This window comes from Nestor notabilis, unplaced genomic scaffold (assembly GCF_000696875.1).
Source record: "Nestor notabilis isolate BGI_N333 unplaced genomic scaffold, ASM69687v1 scaffold24231, whole genome shotgun sequence".
In the NCBI taxonomy this organism is placed as follows: domain Eukaryota; kingdom Metazoa; phylum Chordata; class Aves; order Psittaciformes; family Psittacidae; genus Nestor; species Nestor notabilis.
Genome location: NW_009913715.1, coordinates 21,109 through 40,908, shown reverse-complemented (window position 1 = coordinate 40,908; position 19,800 = coordinate 21,109). Strand labels below are relative to the sequence as shown.

The window sequence follows — 19,800 nt, the reverse complement described above, 5'->3', positions numbered from 1 at the left end:
TTTATTTATAAAGTACTCCATTGTATATAGTCTGGATACCCAGCTACGAACATCTTTTAACATAATTCTTACGTTTCCCATATGTATAAATTTTTAAGTGAACTTTTGTTCTGCTGCTGGACTGTTAGATGCCTTATTCCCCAGCTCTTTCTAGCTAGGTGCTTGGCATATATTTCAGTTATTCTCTGCTGGCAAGCTGAAGTTGGCAAAACAACTCCTGTTCTCCTTAGTAAGTTCTATATTGCCATTAATCTTTACACGTTTAAGTGATAATTACAGGTTGAAAGTAAACACCAGCACACATCACCGTCTTGAGTCTGTAATCCTGCCTAGTTTCTGTGTGCAAATTAGTGGTACAATAAGAAAATGTGTTATTTTGGAATGACAATATTCTGATTTGTATGCAGAACTGCACATGGAATTCAGCCTTGTCACTTGTGAACGTTTGTTGGGCTCAACTGTATTCCTCTGTAACCTAAAAATCAGACTTAACATGCCTCTATTTTGAAGATACACATAATGATGATTTTTCAGAAGAAAACATACTGATTAAACATTTGAAAAGCCTGATTTTTGTAAATTAGATCTATAGAGAATTGCGTGAAGGAGCTCTTGCTAACACAGACAAACGAGGCACACCAGTCTTGTATGGGAGTTTTGCCCTTTGAGTTCCTGTGCAGTGCTTAGATGTAGTCTCTTTTACATTAGATTAGCAATTAGAAAATGGATGTAATTTGATTTTCTGTTTCAGCCAGAATTTTTGCCAACATTGCTTGTGGATCCTGAATTTAAGGCAACACAAGAATGAACAACTGGAAGGGACAAGGCCAGGAGCTGTAACAGGTGACAGGAGTCACCTTTAAATTGCACACCCAAAATTCCCATTAAACTGAAGTGGCTAAAATCCCTTGGCAGGTAAAACCCCATTAGCTCTCAAGCCTGCTACTGTTTGCAGTGACTGGGTTTTGGTCTGGCTCACCTGCTTTTTATAGGAAACTGATTCTTATTTAATTGCTGGAACCAGGTGTGAAAAAGCAGCTGTAAATACCATCTTTGTGGCCAGGCATGGTGGTTTGTTTCTTCATTGAACCAGTTGGTTCAGGGTTGCTGCTCTTCTTCACCAAGATATTGGGAAAAGTTGTAAATGGGTGGTCTATCTGAGTGTGGAAAGAGTATGATAGACCACACTCATGGGAAGATATAGTGGCTGTGGAAGTAAGGGGCATGGGTGTCTCAGCAATGATGCGGCTTCCTAAATTTGTGGGTGCTAAGGTGTTGGTAAGAAACTTTTAATACTAAGTATTCTGTTCAAGAGTAATACTTCAGGTCTACCTACCAGATCTCAGTAGGTCTAGTTCTTGTCTGAGCAGATAACCCTAAATTTTTGATCAAATCAGTTTGAGATTTAACTTATATCTTGGTTTGTCTGCTCAGGTTGAGGTTCTGCTGCTGGATTAGCCAGGAACTCCCTGCAAAAAGGGTATGGATCCTATTGGCATGGAAATGAATAGGTATGAAGTGAATGCATTTTCCCTGTGCTTGCTGCTGAGCATTGTGCAGCCTGGGACAAGAGGGACTACTGGAGAAGAACATCTCTGATGTTGGAGAGGACTCATAGACTGATTATTTGGATTTGGCCAGGCAAATCAGTTTGTTAGGCTGGTGACGGCATGGGATTTGTATAGCAGTTTGGGAGCACAGGAAGCAAAGAGAGAGACAGCCATTTTATTTTAGGCTTATGCTATACATTGAGATTCATTATACAATTTTTTCCCTAAATTAATACAAAAATAGTAAAAATAGGTAAAAAAAAAACCCCAAACGAAAACCCCTGACATCTTGCAAGTCTGTTATTTGACATGCAGATTAAGATTTATTGGAGTTTAAATAATCTAGAATTATTTATGCTGATGTTTTTTGTTTTCCCAAATTAAAGAAGATGATGACTTGCAGAACGCCAATGACATCAGACCATCTCTTGCCTGAGAAGTGGCTGCCCCAGGCAGCCACAGGTGATGCTGAGGTGCCCTCTCTCCAGGCAGGAAGCTGTGCCAGGACCATGACAGTGGTGGCATGTTGGGGCATGCTGCTCTGCTCCAACCTATGCACCATGGGCAGGAATACATGTTTGAATTCTCCCCCTGGGATGCCTTTGCCATGTCTCTCTCAAAAAAACCCCACAGTTTGGAGCTAGAGCTCCTTCCTGTTCTCTGATGAGACCGGGGAGGGGGTGAAGGGAGATAAGGTTTTCTGCCCCCTGCACCAGGCTGGGGTCCCTGGGGGTGCCCTGCTGCGATGGTGTGGTGCCTAGCCTACGGGTGGAAGATACTACCTACCTTTAGGGAGGGGAAGGGGTTCTCTCTCCCCCATGCCCCCTTCTCATCACACTTGTGTGTATCCCAGGAAGGCTTACTTATTTTGAAATATTTATAAGAAAATAAATGACAAGTAGTTTTAGTGATAAATGTAGGGATAAAGCCATGGAAGAAATACTTTGCCCCTACATAGCTAATTCTACAACTTGGTTTGTATGGATTGGGGTTTTAAAATCTGTAAATGCCGGGGTAAAAAAAACTGTGGGTAATCCTTTCTGGCCAAGGTCTTCCAAAAACTGGCTTCCCATGGGGCTCATGCCTTATCACGCAAGCTCTGGTTCAGCAAACCCCAGCAGCACTGTCATAATGTGAGGCACACAAGGAACTAGCTGTGTGTGCACAGGAGCTCCTGCTTGCTTGGGCTGCGCACGCCCTGAGAGCTGCCAGGCTGGACTGTGGGACAGGGACATGGGAAATGATCCTGCTGGAGTGGCTGGTCTGGCATCTTCCATGCCCACGCAGCAGAGCTGCTCCTGCCCCTCTGCGCTCCCAGCCACATGAGAGTAGCTACAGTAATTGGGGGTCCACAGCGAGCCCCAGGCTAACTTGTGTTAACTCTGCTTCACTTCCCTGCATCTCCTTGAACACGCTATCTGCTTCCAAAGTTAACAATTAGGCAAAACACCAGTTTGCTAAGTTTTGAAGCAACGTGTTCTTCTCCCACAAAGCCTACTTGCTAAATAGCTGTTTCTGTCTTTCTCACTGTTTTCAAGAGAAGCCATGGTCTTCCTTCTGACTCTCAAGAACTCTGCCCAGTTGTGCTGCCACTCTGTTTTGTTTTTCTCTTGGAATAAAAATAAACAAGGTGTTGGCTGAGGTGGGATTTGGAAGCTCACAGGAGGACAGTCAGCCTACAGAAGAGCATTTGAAAGGACACCTTTCAATTTATAGTACACATTTTACCTGAATTCAGGGCTGGCTCAGAAAGCTTCTGAGAGCAGATGTGAATCCTCACGTGGTTCAATGTAACCTCAGGCCACTTTGGTACTGTTTTCCCTCCAGGTTCATGCAGTTGACCATGATAAATGTGTTTGCTTGTCTTTGGAAAAGAAGTTCTTTTTCTTTGCCAGATAGCTTTTTCTCAACCTTCACAGCTCTAATTTTAATCTAACTAGAACATTTTCACATAAAGCTTTGGGCAGAAAATTCTGGCTTCATCAATTAATTTTTATAGCATAGTTATTCCAGTTATACCAACTTTTCGCTCTTCATTTTTTCTTCCAATTAGAATACTTGTAAATTGAAAATGAACTTGTGCTAAGACAACATTAGGAATTATGTTAAAAGAAAACTGGACTGATCTAGATAGTCATATGCACTTAGGCTGGTTCTTTTCCCCCATGCTAACCCTGTAGTAAAAATATACTGTACACTATACCTTACTGTATGGAAATTGTAGTGTTTGTAGAAGATACATGTGCCCAGTGAGCCACAGTCCTATATAGTCTTGTTAGCCTTAGCTTAAATTTTTGCTGTTAGATTTTAATCAGTGCCTGATAGTGTATAATACTCTGTTCTACTCTCTGAATTTATACAAAAATTGGGTCATCTGTATTGCAAATAAACCCACAGTGATACCTGGGCTAAAAAGCCACTTAAGAGTATGACAAAAAACTGTTTAAGCCTAGGTAGTCTTCCAAAATGGAGGTTCACCAGTAAGGGTAAAATCTGATGCACAGTTAGCCACTGGGGGAGCTTTGGACTGAGACAGAGCACAGCATCTGCATCTATTAATCAATTGGCGCAGTGAGGACCAGTTGACTTTGGTGAAGATAATAGTTCCAGAGGAAGAAGTCAAAGAGAAGGAAGGCCAAAGTGGATTAGCATAGTCTGAAACCTTGAGAACATGCCATTTCTGGTTTGTATTGAGGTATTCAAGCCTCTCCTGTAGAGAAGGAGTATTTGGTGCATCGCTCAGACACATCAGGATTCAGGCAGAAATCTCACAGACCTGAGCTGAGTACGCCTTGGACATTTTCATGGCTTTACCTCACTAAGCCTGAAGGTGGAGAGTAGGCTGGCAGCTTGAGGTGAACCACAGTGAAAAACGTATGGTGGTTGTTTTTGTCTCTGCTTTGGGGAAGCTTAAGAGACTGACTCCTGCCTGTCCTGTCCTTCCGTGTGCACAGAGGGGTACAGCTCCTCTTCCCCCTCCCAGTACAAGGCAAGCAGCAGGAGTTACTAGTTACTGATGGGGTAACATGGCACTGGGGGGAGGAATCTGCCTTTAAAAAGATTTTTAGGAATGGGGTGGACAAACATTCTTCAGAAAAGATTTATATGTCATGTGCTCTGCCTTGGGGCAAGGGAATGGGCTGCATTACTGCTCATCCTGTCTTCTGTGGACTCCCAGGCATGCCCTGTGGCACTTTGCCATATGAACACCTCCACATCTTTTTTGTGACAGGTTTGGAGATAGAGAAGTAACTTTATCACTAGTTTTATCACCTTTCTCGAAGATCTCTGAAGGCCTCACATGCTGAGATTTAATGAGATCTGTGAAACTACAAGCTTGTCTTTGGACATCTCTTTAAAGATGCTCCTATCTATGCATTTCAATTAGATGTGAACAGGTTTATGGTAGCCATCTTGCGTCTGGTGTTTGCAAGTGAAAGCATCAGGGATAGCAGAGGTGTAAAATCAGTGTTAGCCATGTATGCCTCTCTGCAGTGTACAAACAACCTCTTTCACACATCTCCCATTTCCAGGTGTCCCACAAACCAGTAGATTGCTACTGCCAAAAGCTGTTTGTGGTTCCTCTGTAACTCCCAACTAATTTGCTAATGCCCTCAGAAGTTTAAAAGCCACTGCAGCTGCCTGTTTTCAGCCAGGAGGTAAGGTGGCTGTTATTCAAATAACATAACCATCACATAAAATCTATGGTGAAGTATTATTTAAGGAATGATTTTTGGCTGAAAAACATAGCCTCAGGCCTGAGTCTAAAGAAGATAGGGGAAACAGATCTTTCCCGTAGCCTCACATTCATTTGGCTGTCTTCAAGGTGTCCGTCTGATTTCTGCCAAGGCTGAAGTTGTTACAGCTTCCCAGCAGCAAATGTTGTTTGTTCAAGCAAAGAGCCTGTGTGTTCCTGGACACAGCTTCCTTTCCTTCTGGTCAGAGAAGGGACCGATTCAGGGGAAAATAAACGTTGCCAGCTGCACCGCTGACTTGTTTTGCTAATCAGCATGTAACATTTTGCTTCAGGACAAAATATCTGGTTATCTTATTTTCTGCTAAGAAGGAAGCTTCAGAAGTATCTCTTTGCTTGAAAATGAATATTCACTAGGTGGCATTTGCGGGTTTTGCACAGGGCGTTTTGGGGGATCACCAGGATTGGATGCTAAAGAGAAGTTTCACGCAATAAAGCACACCCTGGGTTTGTGACCCTGTGGTATGTACTAATCACTGCATGGGGAACAGGCAGCCTCCTGAGCCACAGCGCTCCCAGCGGTCCAAGCCCCACGGCTCCTGCAATACCCCTTCATGCCCCAGATGCTGTCATTGAGGCAAACATTTTGCCAACTGCTGAAAACTTTTCAAGTGCTCTTACTTCCAGCGTGAGCTGTAAAAATGAGTCAGGTTGCAATACATTCATCTTGAACCAAAAAGTAACGGTCCGTACATCATATATTGATGAGACCACTGACGCACCAGCTAGCTTTCTGCAACTGGATTTTCACAAGCAATGTATAGTTGGAATATTCTCTGCAAAACCTACAGAATTGGCATATGTAACCCCACTGGGGTTCAACCTCGTGATAAAACCTTACAGTAATGAGCCTGTTGCTCTTAAGGGCGGAGGGGGTGGAGGAGGAACAAGATACTGCTTTATCTGTATTACTCCACATCACAGATGCTGACAGAATTATTGATTTAGAACTCACATCTCCAAAAAGACTCAGTAATGCAATATTTTTAAGTTTTGGTTTGCTTGTTTTGTTTTGTTTTTTTCCTTCTCTCAGATGTGATGTTTTCAAGAAGCCCCTTAGATATGTTAAACTTGTGGTTGCTAAACCACAGTCCCAACCTTGGGTGTTTTCCATACAACTCTGATGGTCGACTATCTCTTGGAAGAGCCCGTAGCTGCAAGGCCTGTTGCTTTACAGGTATTCTAGGAAGATTGAGGGATTAAGTTATACATTATGTAAAACTACCCACTAATCCTCTTAGTGCGCATTACCAGTGAATGGCCTGAAATAGGCTCTCACTAGAAGAGCCCTAACATTCACTTTCTTGATGACATTTTAGTATTTGAGGTTTGTGTCATGGGTTTCGGTGCTGAAATATTCAGTACACCATCTTCTGTCTGCTGCTAGATCCACTCACGTGTGTTAGTAGAGTGCTAACAAAATTACGGTTGGTAAAGCAGATTACATGTTTGACTAGTAGCGAGACATGTATAAAATAAAATTATATATTTTCTAGAGTGATAGAGTCACTGGGATTTTTTCCTTTTTTTTTTTTTTGTTCTTTTTTGGTTTTATAAGAAAAAGAAGCAGCTATAAACCCATGATTAAAAATGGCACAAGGGATGATTTACATTTTAAAATAACAATATTTTTAGGAAAAAAAAAGTGATCTATAACATGAAAGTGTTTGGAAAGCATTTGGTTGCTGTGTACTGCCTTCCTTCCCAGTACAGTTTGCTATCTTTTACACAGTCTTGCATAAATGTTTAAATTAGGGGAGAAAAGAAAAATTAAATGTGATGGCTAAGACCTATAAGAGCTGACTCACTGACTTGAGTTATTGCTGTGCAGAAAGTTTGTAAAGCCTTTACATCCAGCGAACATTTAGTGCTACTTCAGCCTTGACAGTTGACCTTTCAGTCTGATTGGGTTTAGCCACAATAATTGCAGCAGCTGCAGTACAGACCATGCAGACGGCTGCTTAAGAACCCAACTTCTCTCATTAGATCTTACTCCATGTGTCTGAAATTCAACCCCCCTTTGCATGTGTGTGCAAATTCTCTCGTAATACCTGTTATAGGAGCTGAGCAAGGTACAATACCCCTCAGCTCTTTAAAAAAAATTTTTTTTCATTTCTCCCATCATTTTGAATCTTCCTGCATTTAGGTTAGAGGGGGGCGGGGAGGGAAAACATCCAAACCCCTTCCTCTCCTCAGATATTTAGTCAGTACTGGTTTCTTTTTTTCCTTTTTTTTTTTTTTCTCAGTAAGACCGAGTGTAAAAAAAGCAACAAACAAACAAATTAGACTGTTGTAATTTGGTCAACCACTCGGGTGCTATCCATATCCACCATTTCAACACACTCTATTTCCTCACGGTTTTCAGGATTCTTCTTCTCTTTCCTCTTCTTCTTGGATGGTGGCAGGAAAGTCAGTATCACAGGTAAAATGGCAAAGCAGTGAAAGAAGGTGACTAATGCTATTAAAAACAAGCACCTGAACAGTGTACGGGTCAGATTTGAAGGCACAGCTGCAAGAGGAATCAGACCAACAATATAGCAGAGGTAGCTCTGCAAAATAGCTACCCCATGCACTTCCAGGGCATTTTTCACCCATTTAGTTCTTGTGAACTCTTTGCCCAGGACAAAGGTCGATAACAGTGGAGCACAGTTGTCAATTGTATAATTAATTCCGTAAATTAAGCACAACACAGAAATACAATCTAGTTCCACTTTCCACAAGGTCATAAAACCTATAACTCCAAATTCAACCGAGGCAACAGTTAGAGTGAGCCAGACATTGATCAGAGAGTCTGCCACCAGGAATGCAGAGAAGAAGAGCAGAAATAAAGCACTAATGCAGGAGTTTTGTAAAGGTGCTCCTACTGAAGAAGCATAACGATCCATGTACACAAATGATGGATTGAAAACAATGAATTTCACCTTGGAGGTGAGAGAGAGCTTCCTCAGGGTCTCCAAGAGGTCATAAAGTTCTTCCCTCTTGGTTTCCATTGTCTTGGCCACCAAGAACATCCTGGAGGCCACGACATCAACTTCGTTGTTGTATTTCTTGGAAAAGATGATATCCTCTGAAAAATGGGCAAACTGAGGGGTCTTCAGGAAGGAGTTCCTCAACATATCAGTGAAATTCTTCTTGGGCAATCCAGTAGATATGTTGAGTTTCCTAAGGTAATTTAAGTAGCTTTCAAACCAAGATATCCTCACAAAGCCCTTGGTATACTCCAGCACATCCTCCTGGACACTGGTATTCCAGTACTCGATCGACTCATAGATGTAGAACCCAATCACTGGGCTGTAGTTACTGAAATACTTCTGCTGGGCAGTCGTATACTCAATGGTCCGTGTTGCGGTCGCCACGATGTTGCTCAGGTCTGACCCTTCACTGACCTGCAAGTAGCCCATTAAGGCAAAGGAAATATAAACAAGGTAAAAGAGAACTACAAAAGGCTTGACATAAGTGTTTGTTATCCAGTCACAATAATAGCGTTTCAGGAACCACACCAAAAGATGACTCTCGTAAGTGTTCGTTTCCTCTGAATCATCTGTGTCCTCACTGAATTTGGCTGTCAGAAGAAACCTATACCATGCAGGCTTCTCTTGCAATACCTCTGGCTTTGGTACCTTTCTGCAGAAGATACTATGCTGGTAGTTGTTTTCTATATAGCCAGTAAACACCAGGCTAGAACCATAAAAGGAGAGTACATAGAGGTAGTTGAAGAAAATTGCAATACAGGAATTGCAGCAGAAAATCCTGGCTGCTTCAATGTTAGTGAAGGGACTGGCACCTATTCCAAAAGTGACCAGGTACATGGCAGTGGTGAGAGAAAACGAGAGCATGGAGTCTGCAAATACAGCTGCAGTCCTCTCTTTAACGTGTTGGTCTTCTCTAGTTTTTCTCCAGGAGGACAACATTTCAAAAGTCCCATATAACCCATGACCTACAATAGAGAACAAAGCGAGTGTTTAAAGTACTCGAATCAACATGCGGAAAAACTTAATGTGGACATGCTAAAAGACTCAAGGGAGACAGAGCTGGCTGTTACCAGTGCTTGAAGCAAATGTCCTGCAGAAGAGAGAAATTATTATGGAGGTCTAAGCCACAGGAGTGCATTTGCCACCTGACTAGCAAACCTTACTGCCAGAGCTTGAGAGGAGTTCTGCATCGCTGGCGCAGGGTTGATGGGTTAAAGAAAAAGGATTTTTCTTTTCTGGTTGGCTGTTTCGTTTCATTATTTCGGTGCGCCTGTGATGGAAGATGCTTTGAAATTAGTTTTTCCTGGTGATGGGATCTGACCTGTGGTGAAAACAAAGAAATACAAGCTTGAAGTGCCTTATGCTGGAAGCAGAGCATTAGTTGGCTGTTTTGTGGAAAATCTGTAAAAAATAAAACTTCCATATAAGCTGAAAATTGTCAGTTCAATCAGTCACTGATTTCTCCACCTCCTATACAAATTTTCCATCGGGAAAAAGAAATCCTAGAAACAGAACAAACTAAAAAAGCACAAGTAAATTTTAGAGATGCAGAATGGTAGAGCTGATATGGAACTGCTTAAGGCATTAGTCTTCTCACTTTACTATATTTAATGGTTTGTAAAACCAAATACAGCTCTACTTTTCTTGGCAGTTCCCACATTTTGTAATTAACTCTTAAAACGGATATAGCAGTCATGAAAGGAGATGAAGACCTGCAGACCTAGAATCCTGTGTTTAACCCCCAAGTGCAGATAAATCAGGAAAAGTACATGGGTTTATCTTAATCCCTGGCTGGTCATCTTCCTTTTGATAACCAAGGCATATTTGGAGGACACAGACCTCTGCTCTCGCATAGTGGACCTGAGCTGGGAACACAGCCACCAACCAGCTATCAGGTGAGAGTGGCTGAGATAAAACTAGTTTGATATTTTACACAGAGAAGAACAAAAAAGTACAGTCTTTGCATCGCACCTTAAATGTAAGACACTAATATTTTCTCATAGTAATTCACACCACGTTCATCTTTTCTTAATAGTTCCTTTCCATCTGATCCCACCTTTCTTACTGTCTTTTAATTACTCCTCCTTATTCTTTTGCTGTTTTTGCTGTCCCCTGTCTACCTCTCTAGTCTGCTCTTGCATTATCTCCAGAAATTCCCAAAAGCCAGTCTATGGTGTTTTGTTCTTACCCATTCCCTGATAACATTAGCTAAAATGATCAGTGCTAAATTAGTTGCAGATGACACTGAAGTGCAATCACTGGACTTTTGGAGCTGATGCTCCAGTCAGGCAGGTCAAGGTAATTCACAGGTCTCTGTTAGAATTTCAGGCTGTCTGCAGAGTACCGAAATTGCTGTGTTGGCTCTGTTCTCTCCGCTGTAGATGATTATCACTTTTGCCACAAGGGCTATGAATACCAGTCGAGAAACCCCCAAACTAATGAGGTATTGTGAAGAACCAGAAAACCAGAGGATATGTTAGCAGGGCTGGAACTAGATGATCTTTAAGGTCCCTTCCAACCCAAAGCATTCTGTGATTCTATGATCATGTTTATCTTTAAATGTATCATGTAGTCTAAATATTTAATTAACTTGCAAAAATAACCCTTTTGTGGTCAGTACCTTTTACTGCAGTGGAAGCTGTAGCTGATTCACTCCACCCTTCCTGCAGGGAATATCCTATCTATATTTTAACAGATTACAGAGCTGGTCAGTCTGTTAATGCTAAAAAAGGTAGGTATGGGGTATTTTATAAAGAATTCAAAACACAGAGCTCATAAGATGAGATAATAGGACAGCTGGTGTGTCTTCTTATCATGGTCATGTGGTATTTAGAATAACAAAGTCTGTTATCTTACCTACGCTGTTATTTGGAATCATGGCATGGACCACGAATGTCCAATCTGTAGCAATATTACAGTCCCAGTTTTGGTATGGCATTTGGCATTCATCTTAATTTTCCCAAGCAATGTTTTACAGCTGCTTTCAGAGGCCAGATCAAGACTGTCAATTTAATAACTAGCACCGTGCCCCCTCTTAAAGCTAATGGGGAATACTGGAAGTCCCCAGACGTAAAATCAAGCAAAAATCACAATCAGTGACTGGCACCCCGTTGCTAATTATGCTTCAAATAGTTGTGTTCTTAGTTATTAAGCTTGCTTTCAGCGTGTTCTTTGTAAAGACAGACTGACCTTTATTTAAATGTAACTGATCACTTGCCAAAGCAGGGAGTGAGAGGTTTAATCCATTTATGGCTCCCATAAGTCCTGCAGACAGGCTTGTCTGAGAATTTCACATAGCATCATATGCATCGGCTTATAGTGAGCAAAACAGAATAAAATGAGGTCATTGAATATTACAAATTACTTCCATCGTGAGCTTTAGCTGTAGCATGTTTTTGTAAAAAAACATTACAGTGTTAATAGGCTCTTGCATACAAATACTCAAATAGCCACATTAACTTGGAAAGCTTTTGACTTTGCCATGATAACAAGAATTTAGAACTAATTAAATACGATGCTGAGCATGACTTTTTAACAGGTGTAAGATTTTGTATAATGCCTGATGACTCCTGATACCACAGATTTTCTTTAAGTAGGAAGCATAAAACTACAATTTGCTCTTACACAATCTTTGAGACTACCCTAAAATGGAATCTGATTTAGACAACTGCTCAAGGAAAGGCATGAAGAGGCGTCACCACATGTGTTTCACAAAGCCAACAGAAAAACATTTAGATACTCTTCTATTTTAGGACAGGTTTCTTTTGTTGTTTGCTACACAATCTGCATGGTAGGAATTGGGATTTTCCTTCATCTGTAGTTTGTGATTCCTCTGTCCACTTGTATAATAGCTACAACATTCTCATTTACCTTTAGGAAGACAAGCCTAAATTGCCAGACTTCGCACCTTTTTTGCATCAGTGGCACTTCTAACCTGACGAGCATCCTCTAAGAAAAAGATTATGCCCAAGCCTGTGCGAAAATTAGGCATGGCAGTCCAAAGATTAGGCTTATTTAACTAGAATGGGATTTACCTAACCTAATTTACTCCTCCAAATACTGACTACAAGCACAACATGGGGTGACTACCTCCAATGTCAATCTAACACACTAATGCTCATGTAAGTGTAATCCACAGAGATTATGGCAGATAGCTCCATAGAAACATTTTGTGAGAATTTATTTCACTTTTCTGTCATTTCAGAGTTTCCATTTTTTGCATCCCTAAATGATATGCACTGATTACCTCTATTCCTCTTGCTGGTGCTTTGTCTACTCTATATACTAATGAGAAGAAGGCGTATTTTTCCTTGCAAATAAATTCTGTAACTGCTTTGACCAATTTTCACTTTTTAACAGAGATTAAGCCACAAATCTGTAATGATTTAGAGCAATTTGTTCATTATTCACAGTCAGTCAGTAAACAATAAATATGAACTCAAACAGCTAATGGGCTACTGGAGATCTTTTCCTGTTGACATTTGCTATTATGATTCACTGGTCATGCCCTACAGTCAGGACGTACAACCATGAGCTAAGAAGAAGGAGTACATGGAAAGATAGTGGGTTTTTTTTTTGGTGGGGTTTTTTTTTGTTTGTTTTTTTTTTTTTTTTTAAGGAGAAAGGGTTCTAAAAGGGCAAAGGAAAATGTCATGGAAATAGAAGAAAGGTACTGGACAAAATGGGGACCAAACACTTTTTTTTCTTGTTCTTTTTTCCCACAGCTTCGCATTGTAGGACATACTCCTACCACATGTCTTGGATGACTGAGGACAGAAATTCTGGCTTTTGTAGCCAAAGAAAATGAAGCAGATAGCCACTGTTATTTCTGGGGAGCTTAATTTTTTTTTTTTTTGGGCTGATGTGGGTTATCTTTAACTTCAGAAGCTAATAACAATACCAGCAATAAAAACAATAAATGATGCCTAGCTTAAATACAGTGCTTTTATGAGTAGCCTGACAATGCTATAAAGAGTTTCATTTGCCTCTTTCAGATTCAAGTCTTGCAATTACACATGCCAGCAAACTCAATGCCAAGCATGCATGAGAGAAAAAAAGCACTTGCAGGAAGTTGTGAAAACTAAGGCAATTATTTTATCTTCCTTAAAATTATCAAATTATTTACCTCATTTTAAACACTACTTATGTGCAGCACTTAAACTGTTCTTTTTAGTACCATTTTAAAATCTCAAGAAAGAAATGCATCCTTTCTCCTGCTGACAGGTTATTCAAGCAAGAGGCCTTTATGAATGGGCTTTGGGAGCCTAGGCTTAAAGTTGGCTCTGCTACTGCTTGGAAAATGGCAAGACTGAAGCAGAGAGGGGTGAAGGGATTTAAATCAGCCTCAGAGCCTGTGAGAGGGCAGTGAAGCGACCTCCCCGTCACTGGAGTCGCAGACCAGCTCTCTATTCTCTTGGCTTAATTGCTTCCCTGAAACAAAGGCTGCTGCCCGCTTTCATTGTTTAAAGATTAAGGGATATGTTAAATTTTACACTAAAATCATGTAAGGTTTTGGTCTTACTGTGATAAGATGAGGTTGGGCTATTCAAGTCGAGTTCTTCTGTAAGAGAATGTAAGAAGAATGACTAAGAAAAAGGTTTGGGTTCCTCTTCTTGCAGTTTTACTCATCTATGAAAGCAGAAAATAATAGTACACTGTGGGTCTCATGCTTTTGTTCTTACTGTTTCAAAGGTTGCATGTCTCTGTGTGTTTGATACTTGAATGAAATCTCTCTGAAGAAGGTACCACTTACAGGCTGTGAAGTTACAGCCTTCTCTGGGGAAGGTCGCATTTTAGGGGTAATTAATTTTATTCATCCCATTTTAAGACAGTGGCACACAAAACACTAACAATGATTGATCTCCATCTCAGTAAGCTGAATGCTGCACCAGTACGTATGTTGCCCATTACCTACCAGATTTAAGACTAATAAAGCACCAAACTGTCTTCCTAACGGGACAGACTACCCTAACAGCAAAACTGGGGTATGGGGTGTTTCCCCCTTCTCAGGCACTCGTTCCTGTCCCCTACCAAAGTTTGCTGCTCCCTCATTGCTATTAATTCACCTGCTTCTAAGCCAAATTGTACTAAAGGAATGGTTGAGATTTGAAACATCAGCAACCTTTTTTTTTTTCTTTTTAGGTTTACTTTTTAACCTGAAATCTTTTCTTGATGCTGCTGGCACAAAAGACTTGCTGAAATTGGGAATGAGTCATGGTAGGTTGTATGGGAGCTTTGTAAACTCAGTAGGCAAAAACTGCAAGTGGAAGCATGCTCTGACAGAGTTATTGAGGTTAAGTCTGGATTTTGATTTAAGGTTTTTGCTTGTATTGTAATGGCTGCATCCTTGTAACACTATCGGTTCAACTGGACGAATGCTGTCTCGCTCAGGTTGATTTAAGCCTGAGATCATCCCACTGAATAGGAGCACCTGCCTGCAAGAAGAATTTAGTGTGCTGTAAAGAAGTGTGTGAATTTACAGAGGGCCAGCTATGTTGCACCAGCTTTCTTTGTGGAAATCTGTGAAGGACAGCTTGATTCACACGTGGAGTGAAGTATCATCCACAGAGACAAATATCAGATGAATTAACATGAAATAGTTAAGATGCTATAAGTTGATATCCCAGCTCTCTGCCAATGCAGGGAAGGTCTCAAGAACTGCACTTGCACAAAATTAGTATATAGGAGATCAGAATCACACTGCCAGAATTGCCCTTTCCAAAATGATACCTGTAATAACATATGATATAATGAAGGTGCAATGAATTTTCCTGACAGTATTAGAAATAACAATGTACACTGGTCAACTCTGGGATTACTTTCCACAGTAATGTCAACAAAGAGGCTGAGATAATTTCCCCCTGCTGACTTATTTTTTCCAGTTAGATCAGTGAGCTCATCAGCTTCCATCTTCTGAAAAGCCAAGTGAAACTGCTAATCCGGACTCCCTTTGTCACAGGAGTTGCAATCAACCAGCTGTGGGCTAAATACGCGACCTGCCTCATGCGGCCTCTCCCAGCAGGCATGATTTTAACTTGGAACATATAGCAAGTTCAAAGTGCTACTGAATATGCAGGCAGAGCAAGAGAATTTGCATCCAGTTGAAGCAAACCTCTGGCTTCATACCCTGTTCTCACTAAAATATTAAAGTACTACAGCTAACTGATATCCTACAGCATGCAGACAGAATTAGCACCAAGCATAATTTATACAGCAGTTTTCACTGAGTTTATAGCAGTTCAGTGGCATGGGTTGAGCCAAACATGGTGTTGCAACAAAGTGTGGGTTACTCTAACCAGTGTCTGCCTTTGTGGTCCATAAACAGTGCTGCAAGACTACCGTTCTGCCGCATGAATGTCAGACCTCAAGGACATCAGGCACACCACCGCATGCAGACTTGCCCGTCCCAAACATTTCCACTGAGCAAAGAAAATGCACTGCAAATCCTACTTGCTTTTCCTTACCCTTGCCTGAGTACTTCTGGGAGCCCAGTTCACAGTGTAGAATAAAATCCTATGGGACACTAACATCCTGTAAGATACTCATCTGATCAGCTGTGTTTCCAGACAGCAGTGTTCATCTCAAAAGAATTGCGGCAAGGGAACTGAGGGCTGTAGACAGTTGAGCAGTCTTAAATGCATCCTCATCTGTAAAGTCCCGACCACCCAAGTGCAGCCTGACTTCATTTCATACCTCCAAGCACAGGTTCAAAGGTCAAATAAGCCTGAACTCTATGTGCAGCCATGGTACCTTCATTAAGAACACATGAGGAACGACACAGGATGAGATGTACTGGTATAAGTGTAGGCTGTACATATCGCAACACTTTATCTCCTGTCACACAGACCCTATGTTCCTGTATTCTAACTGAATTACAGGTATAACAACATACTCAAAAATATGATGACAATGCTGTTGGGTAGGTTCAGCATTTGAAATGATTGTTTTAACGACTACTAAATTTTACACGTATATCACTAAGATGTACTATGCCTGCAGATGTTAACATCTGACTTGGGATCTTTCTGAAAGAGAAACATACCGAAACTAGGTATGTCAGTCTGTTAGGCATCTAGGCATGATACCAGCAGATCAATCTCTGAGATGGGTTTACATTTGAATTCACCCTCACTTGTCAGGCTGATCTCTCCAACCATGCTACAACAGCACCATCCATCCCTGCCAGAAAGCCCGAGGCATGCCCATGCGTTCCTCAACTAAGCACCAGGATCAAAACCATGAGCTCCTTGGTGCATTCATACCAGATAAAAATTTGCCTTACTGTCTGGAGAGAGAGAGTTTTGTTTTGTGCTGTATCTACTTGGCAACAAAATAAGAGAAACCAAAATGTTTAATAATATGCTCCCAGTATCTGCTGTGTTTCACAGCTGTGGGCGGCTGTGCCCACAGAAGCACACTGCTGAAGATAAAGCACCCCATACAACACACTGTATTGGTTGGTGCATGCAGAGAAGGAACCTTCAGCTGGTGCTCAGTGCTTCATGCTGTGAGACCACAATGTTATTTTTAGTTGTAGATCCTGCAGAAGGGCGCTCTGGGCCATTAAACCTGCGATCAGACTGCTTAATGCACAGGCAGGAAAAAAGGGCGCATCTGGAAGCCCAGCCCCTCATTTAGGTCTCATGTAGTGCTGCCAAGTGTGGCTTTAAAGGTGGCTAGGTTCCTCTTAAGACTCACACGGAACTCACATGGATCTGCTGCACCAGAGTGCTTTTGATCCCAGTCTTCTGGCAATAAATGTCTGCCATAATATCCTACATTTTCTAAGTTTCTGAACTTAACTTTTGGAAATGCCACATAGGATTGGCTCTTTGTTCTCCTGCACAACAGTCTGGTTTGGCCAGGTGCAGTCTCTTCTGGGTTATACTAAAAAGTACGCATTTGCACTAAGAATGCCATGACAAAATCATCCTTGTGCTCTCGGTCTCTCCCTAGGTTGTTAGGGCACAGTCAGTGATCCTTAGGGTAACTAACTGATGCATCGCAATTACAAACTCCCCAGTACTACCTTTTATCGTGGTAAACAAGCAACAGTGAGACGTTTCAGAAAATGGTACAAATCACAAGCTAATTTTAAGAGCATGATCTACATACTACTACTGTAATCAAAATCATTCTGTATGTAAATCCCTAACTGAAGAATACATACACATACGCAAGACACATATAGACATTTCTGTCATTTTTTACCTTTGTAAGGGGAAAAGAAACAAAGAGAGGAGGAGAAGTAGTTTAAATAACAGAATTAAGCAATGCCTTGGTATTTGCAGTTCTAGTCTTCACTACAATCCCTAATCAGCAATGGCAGTAGCATGATTTGCCACTTTTTATTTTTGGAGTATGTGTATTTTAAAGCTATTAATAATAAAAAATATTCTCACTTAATATTACATTTTCAAATTATTTTTTAAACTATACCAAATTCAATTCTAATGAACAGAATTAGAAAGATTATAAAGATTATATGGGTAATTCACTATGTATGTGGCTAATCTTTAATAGTCCCATTGATTTTTATTAGAATAAAAATTACTGATTTGGGCTTTGGGAAAATGATGGGGGTTTTGTTTTTTTTTGTTGTTGGGTTGGTTTTGGGTTGGTTTTTATTTTTAGTCACCCTTTTTTAGTATTGAATCAATGTAATATTTGAGATTTTGTTGTTACAGTGATAGCAAGAATGTCAGATAAGCACATTTTAAAAACAGAAATACATTTGAGAGAAAACTTGAGTGGGTTTTTTACTTTGAAAAAGACATAAGCAAAGCAAGTTATAGTTCAAAATCTACTTTTCTGTATATAAAGTGAATATTTAATTCCACTTAAGAACCGGCAAAGGCTTGTTTTGGCATTTAAATAGCCGGCTGTCAACTCTGTTTAAACGTTTGACTTGCTCTCCTCTGTTTTCATGAAAGACCTGGCAAAAGTTAAATGTCCTATTTTGTTCAGCACAACAGAAGTTGCTGAGCGTTAATGAAATCTGGTTTTAGCAGCTGCAATATTTACGTCAGCATGGCACACTCATCTACTGAGTACCTGGACCTTGTGCAAGTCTGTGGTTCTGGGGCAAACAGCAGGGGAGCATTTAACTCCTACTGGCCTCAAAAGGGTCTCCCTGCCCCAGAGTCCCCCGCTCCTCTTCATTATCTTTAACTTGGAAACATCTGAAAATCCCTCAGGAAGCACAGTGCCCTGCCTAAGCTGCTATCTGAAGGGACGGGGACCAAGGCTTAGTTCTTCCGCATGGAGGATGACAAGAGGAGGAGGGCACAGGGCTGCGGCTGCCTGCCACCCTTGCTGGCAGGGTACAGACCCCAGGGTGTAACCCAGGCGAGCCAGGACCACCCTCTGCACTGGGGATGCTGCCCAGGATGGGAAGAGTCTGATGCTAGGAAAATAAAGGTAAGGCTGTGTGGAGACCTCGTAGCAGCTTTCCAGTATCTGAAGGGGGCCTACAAGGATGCTGGAGAGGGACTCTTCATTAGGGACTTGTAGCGATAGGACAAGGGGTAATGGGTTTAAACTTAAACAAGGGAAGTTTAAGTTAGATATAAGGAAGTTCTTCACTGTGGGGGTGGTGAGGCACTGGAACAAGTTGGCCAGAGTATTTGTGGCTGCCCCATCTCTGGCAGTGTTCAAGGACAGGTTGGATGGGTCTTGGAGCAACCTGGTCTAGTATGAGGTGTCCCTGCCTGTGGCAGGGTGTTGGAACTAAATGACCTTAAGGTCCTTTCCAACCCACCATTCTTTGATTCTATGAAAATTGCAAACTGATTTTCTCCACAAAGTTTTTGACAGATTTTATGTCTGCTGTGTAAAAAAATCACTTGAAGGTAAATAAAAGCTACCTGTAGTCACCTGTGAAAGGTTACCATTTATACCATGTTACACACAGTCAAGTGACATACAGTACATGACAGCTCCTGAAGACAGAATAAGATGCAGTGAGTATATCTGAGCAAAATCATGTTTTAAATCTGTTTTAAATTTCTAAGCCCACAAGCCAAAATAACCCTGGCTTCTGGGAGTGTTGTCCTAGCAGAATATGGGCCAGTGGAATATGGATTGGTTTACCACACTTCTGGTGAGAAAGCTGCAACTAAAACATCACAGGCATACCCTTAAATTCTCCTGCTTAAGTGATGTTTGTCATTACTCTTAGTCATGGTATACAGATCAGTCATACGTGAAACACAATGTTCAAAAACCTTTAGTTAAAGTACGTACAACCTATTCTTTTTACTGATTAAGAAAGAAGAAAAGAAAAAAATTACAAGTTTGGAACTCTACTTGGGCTTTTCACCAAGCACCAAGATTTAACTTAATCCAATTTAACTTTATCCATCTCTGCCAGCATCATGTGCTAGAATGCAAATGTCTCATGACCTGAAAATGGCAGGCTTCCTCCCAGCCACACAGGCCTTTTTGCTATTGCCTATTTGGGGGATGTCATTTATTAGAAGCCCAAAATGTGGACCACGTCTCTCATAGAAAGTCTTAAAATGAA

At 41.1% G+C, this 19,800-nt stretch overlaps 1 protein-coding gene across 1 annotated transcript in view; it reads right to left on the bottom strand.

The window, feature by feature from the left end:
* Positions 1–6,416: 6,416 nt before the first annotated feature.
* Positions 6,417–19,800, bottom strand: part of PTCHD1 (patched domain containing 1) — a gene marked incomplete at its 5' end in the record, with an annotated part of 21,766 nt that continues 8,382 nt past the window's right edge. Inside the window, one exon of the mRNA XM_010023331.1 lies at positions 6,417–9,241. Coding sequence (XP_010021633.1) covers positions 7,587–9,241 — 1,655 coding nt within the window. The remainder of the gene's footprint in view (positions 9,242–19,800) is intronic.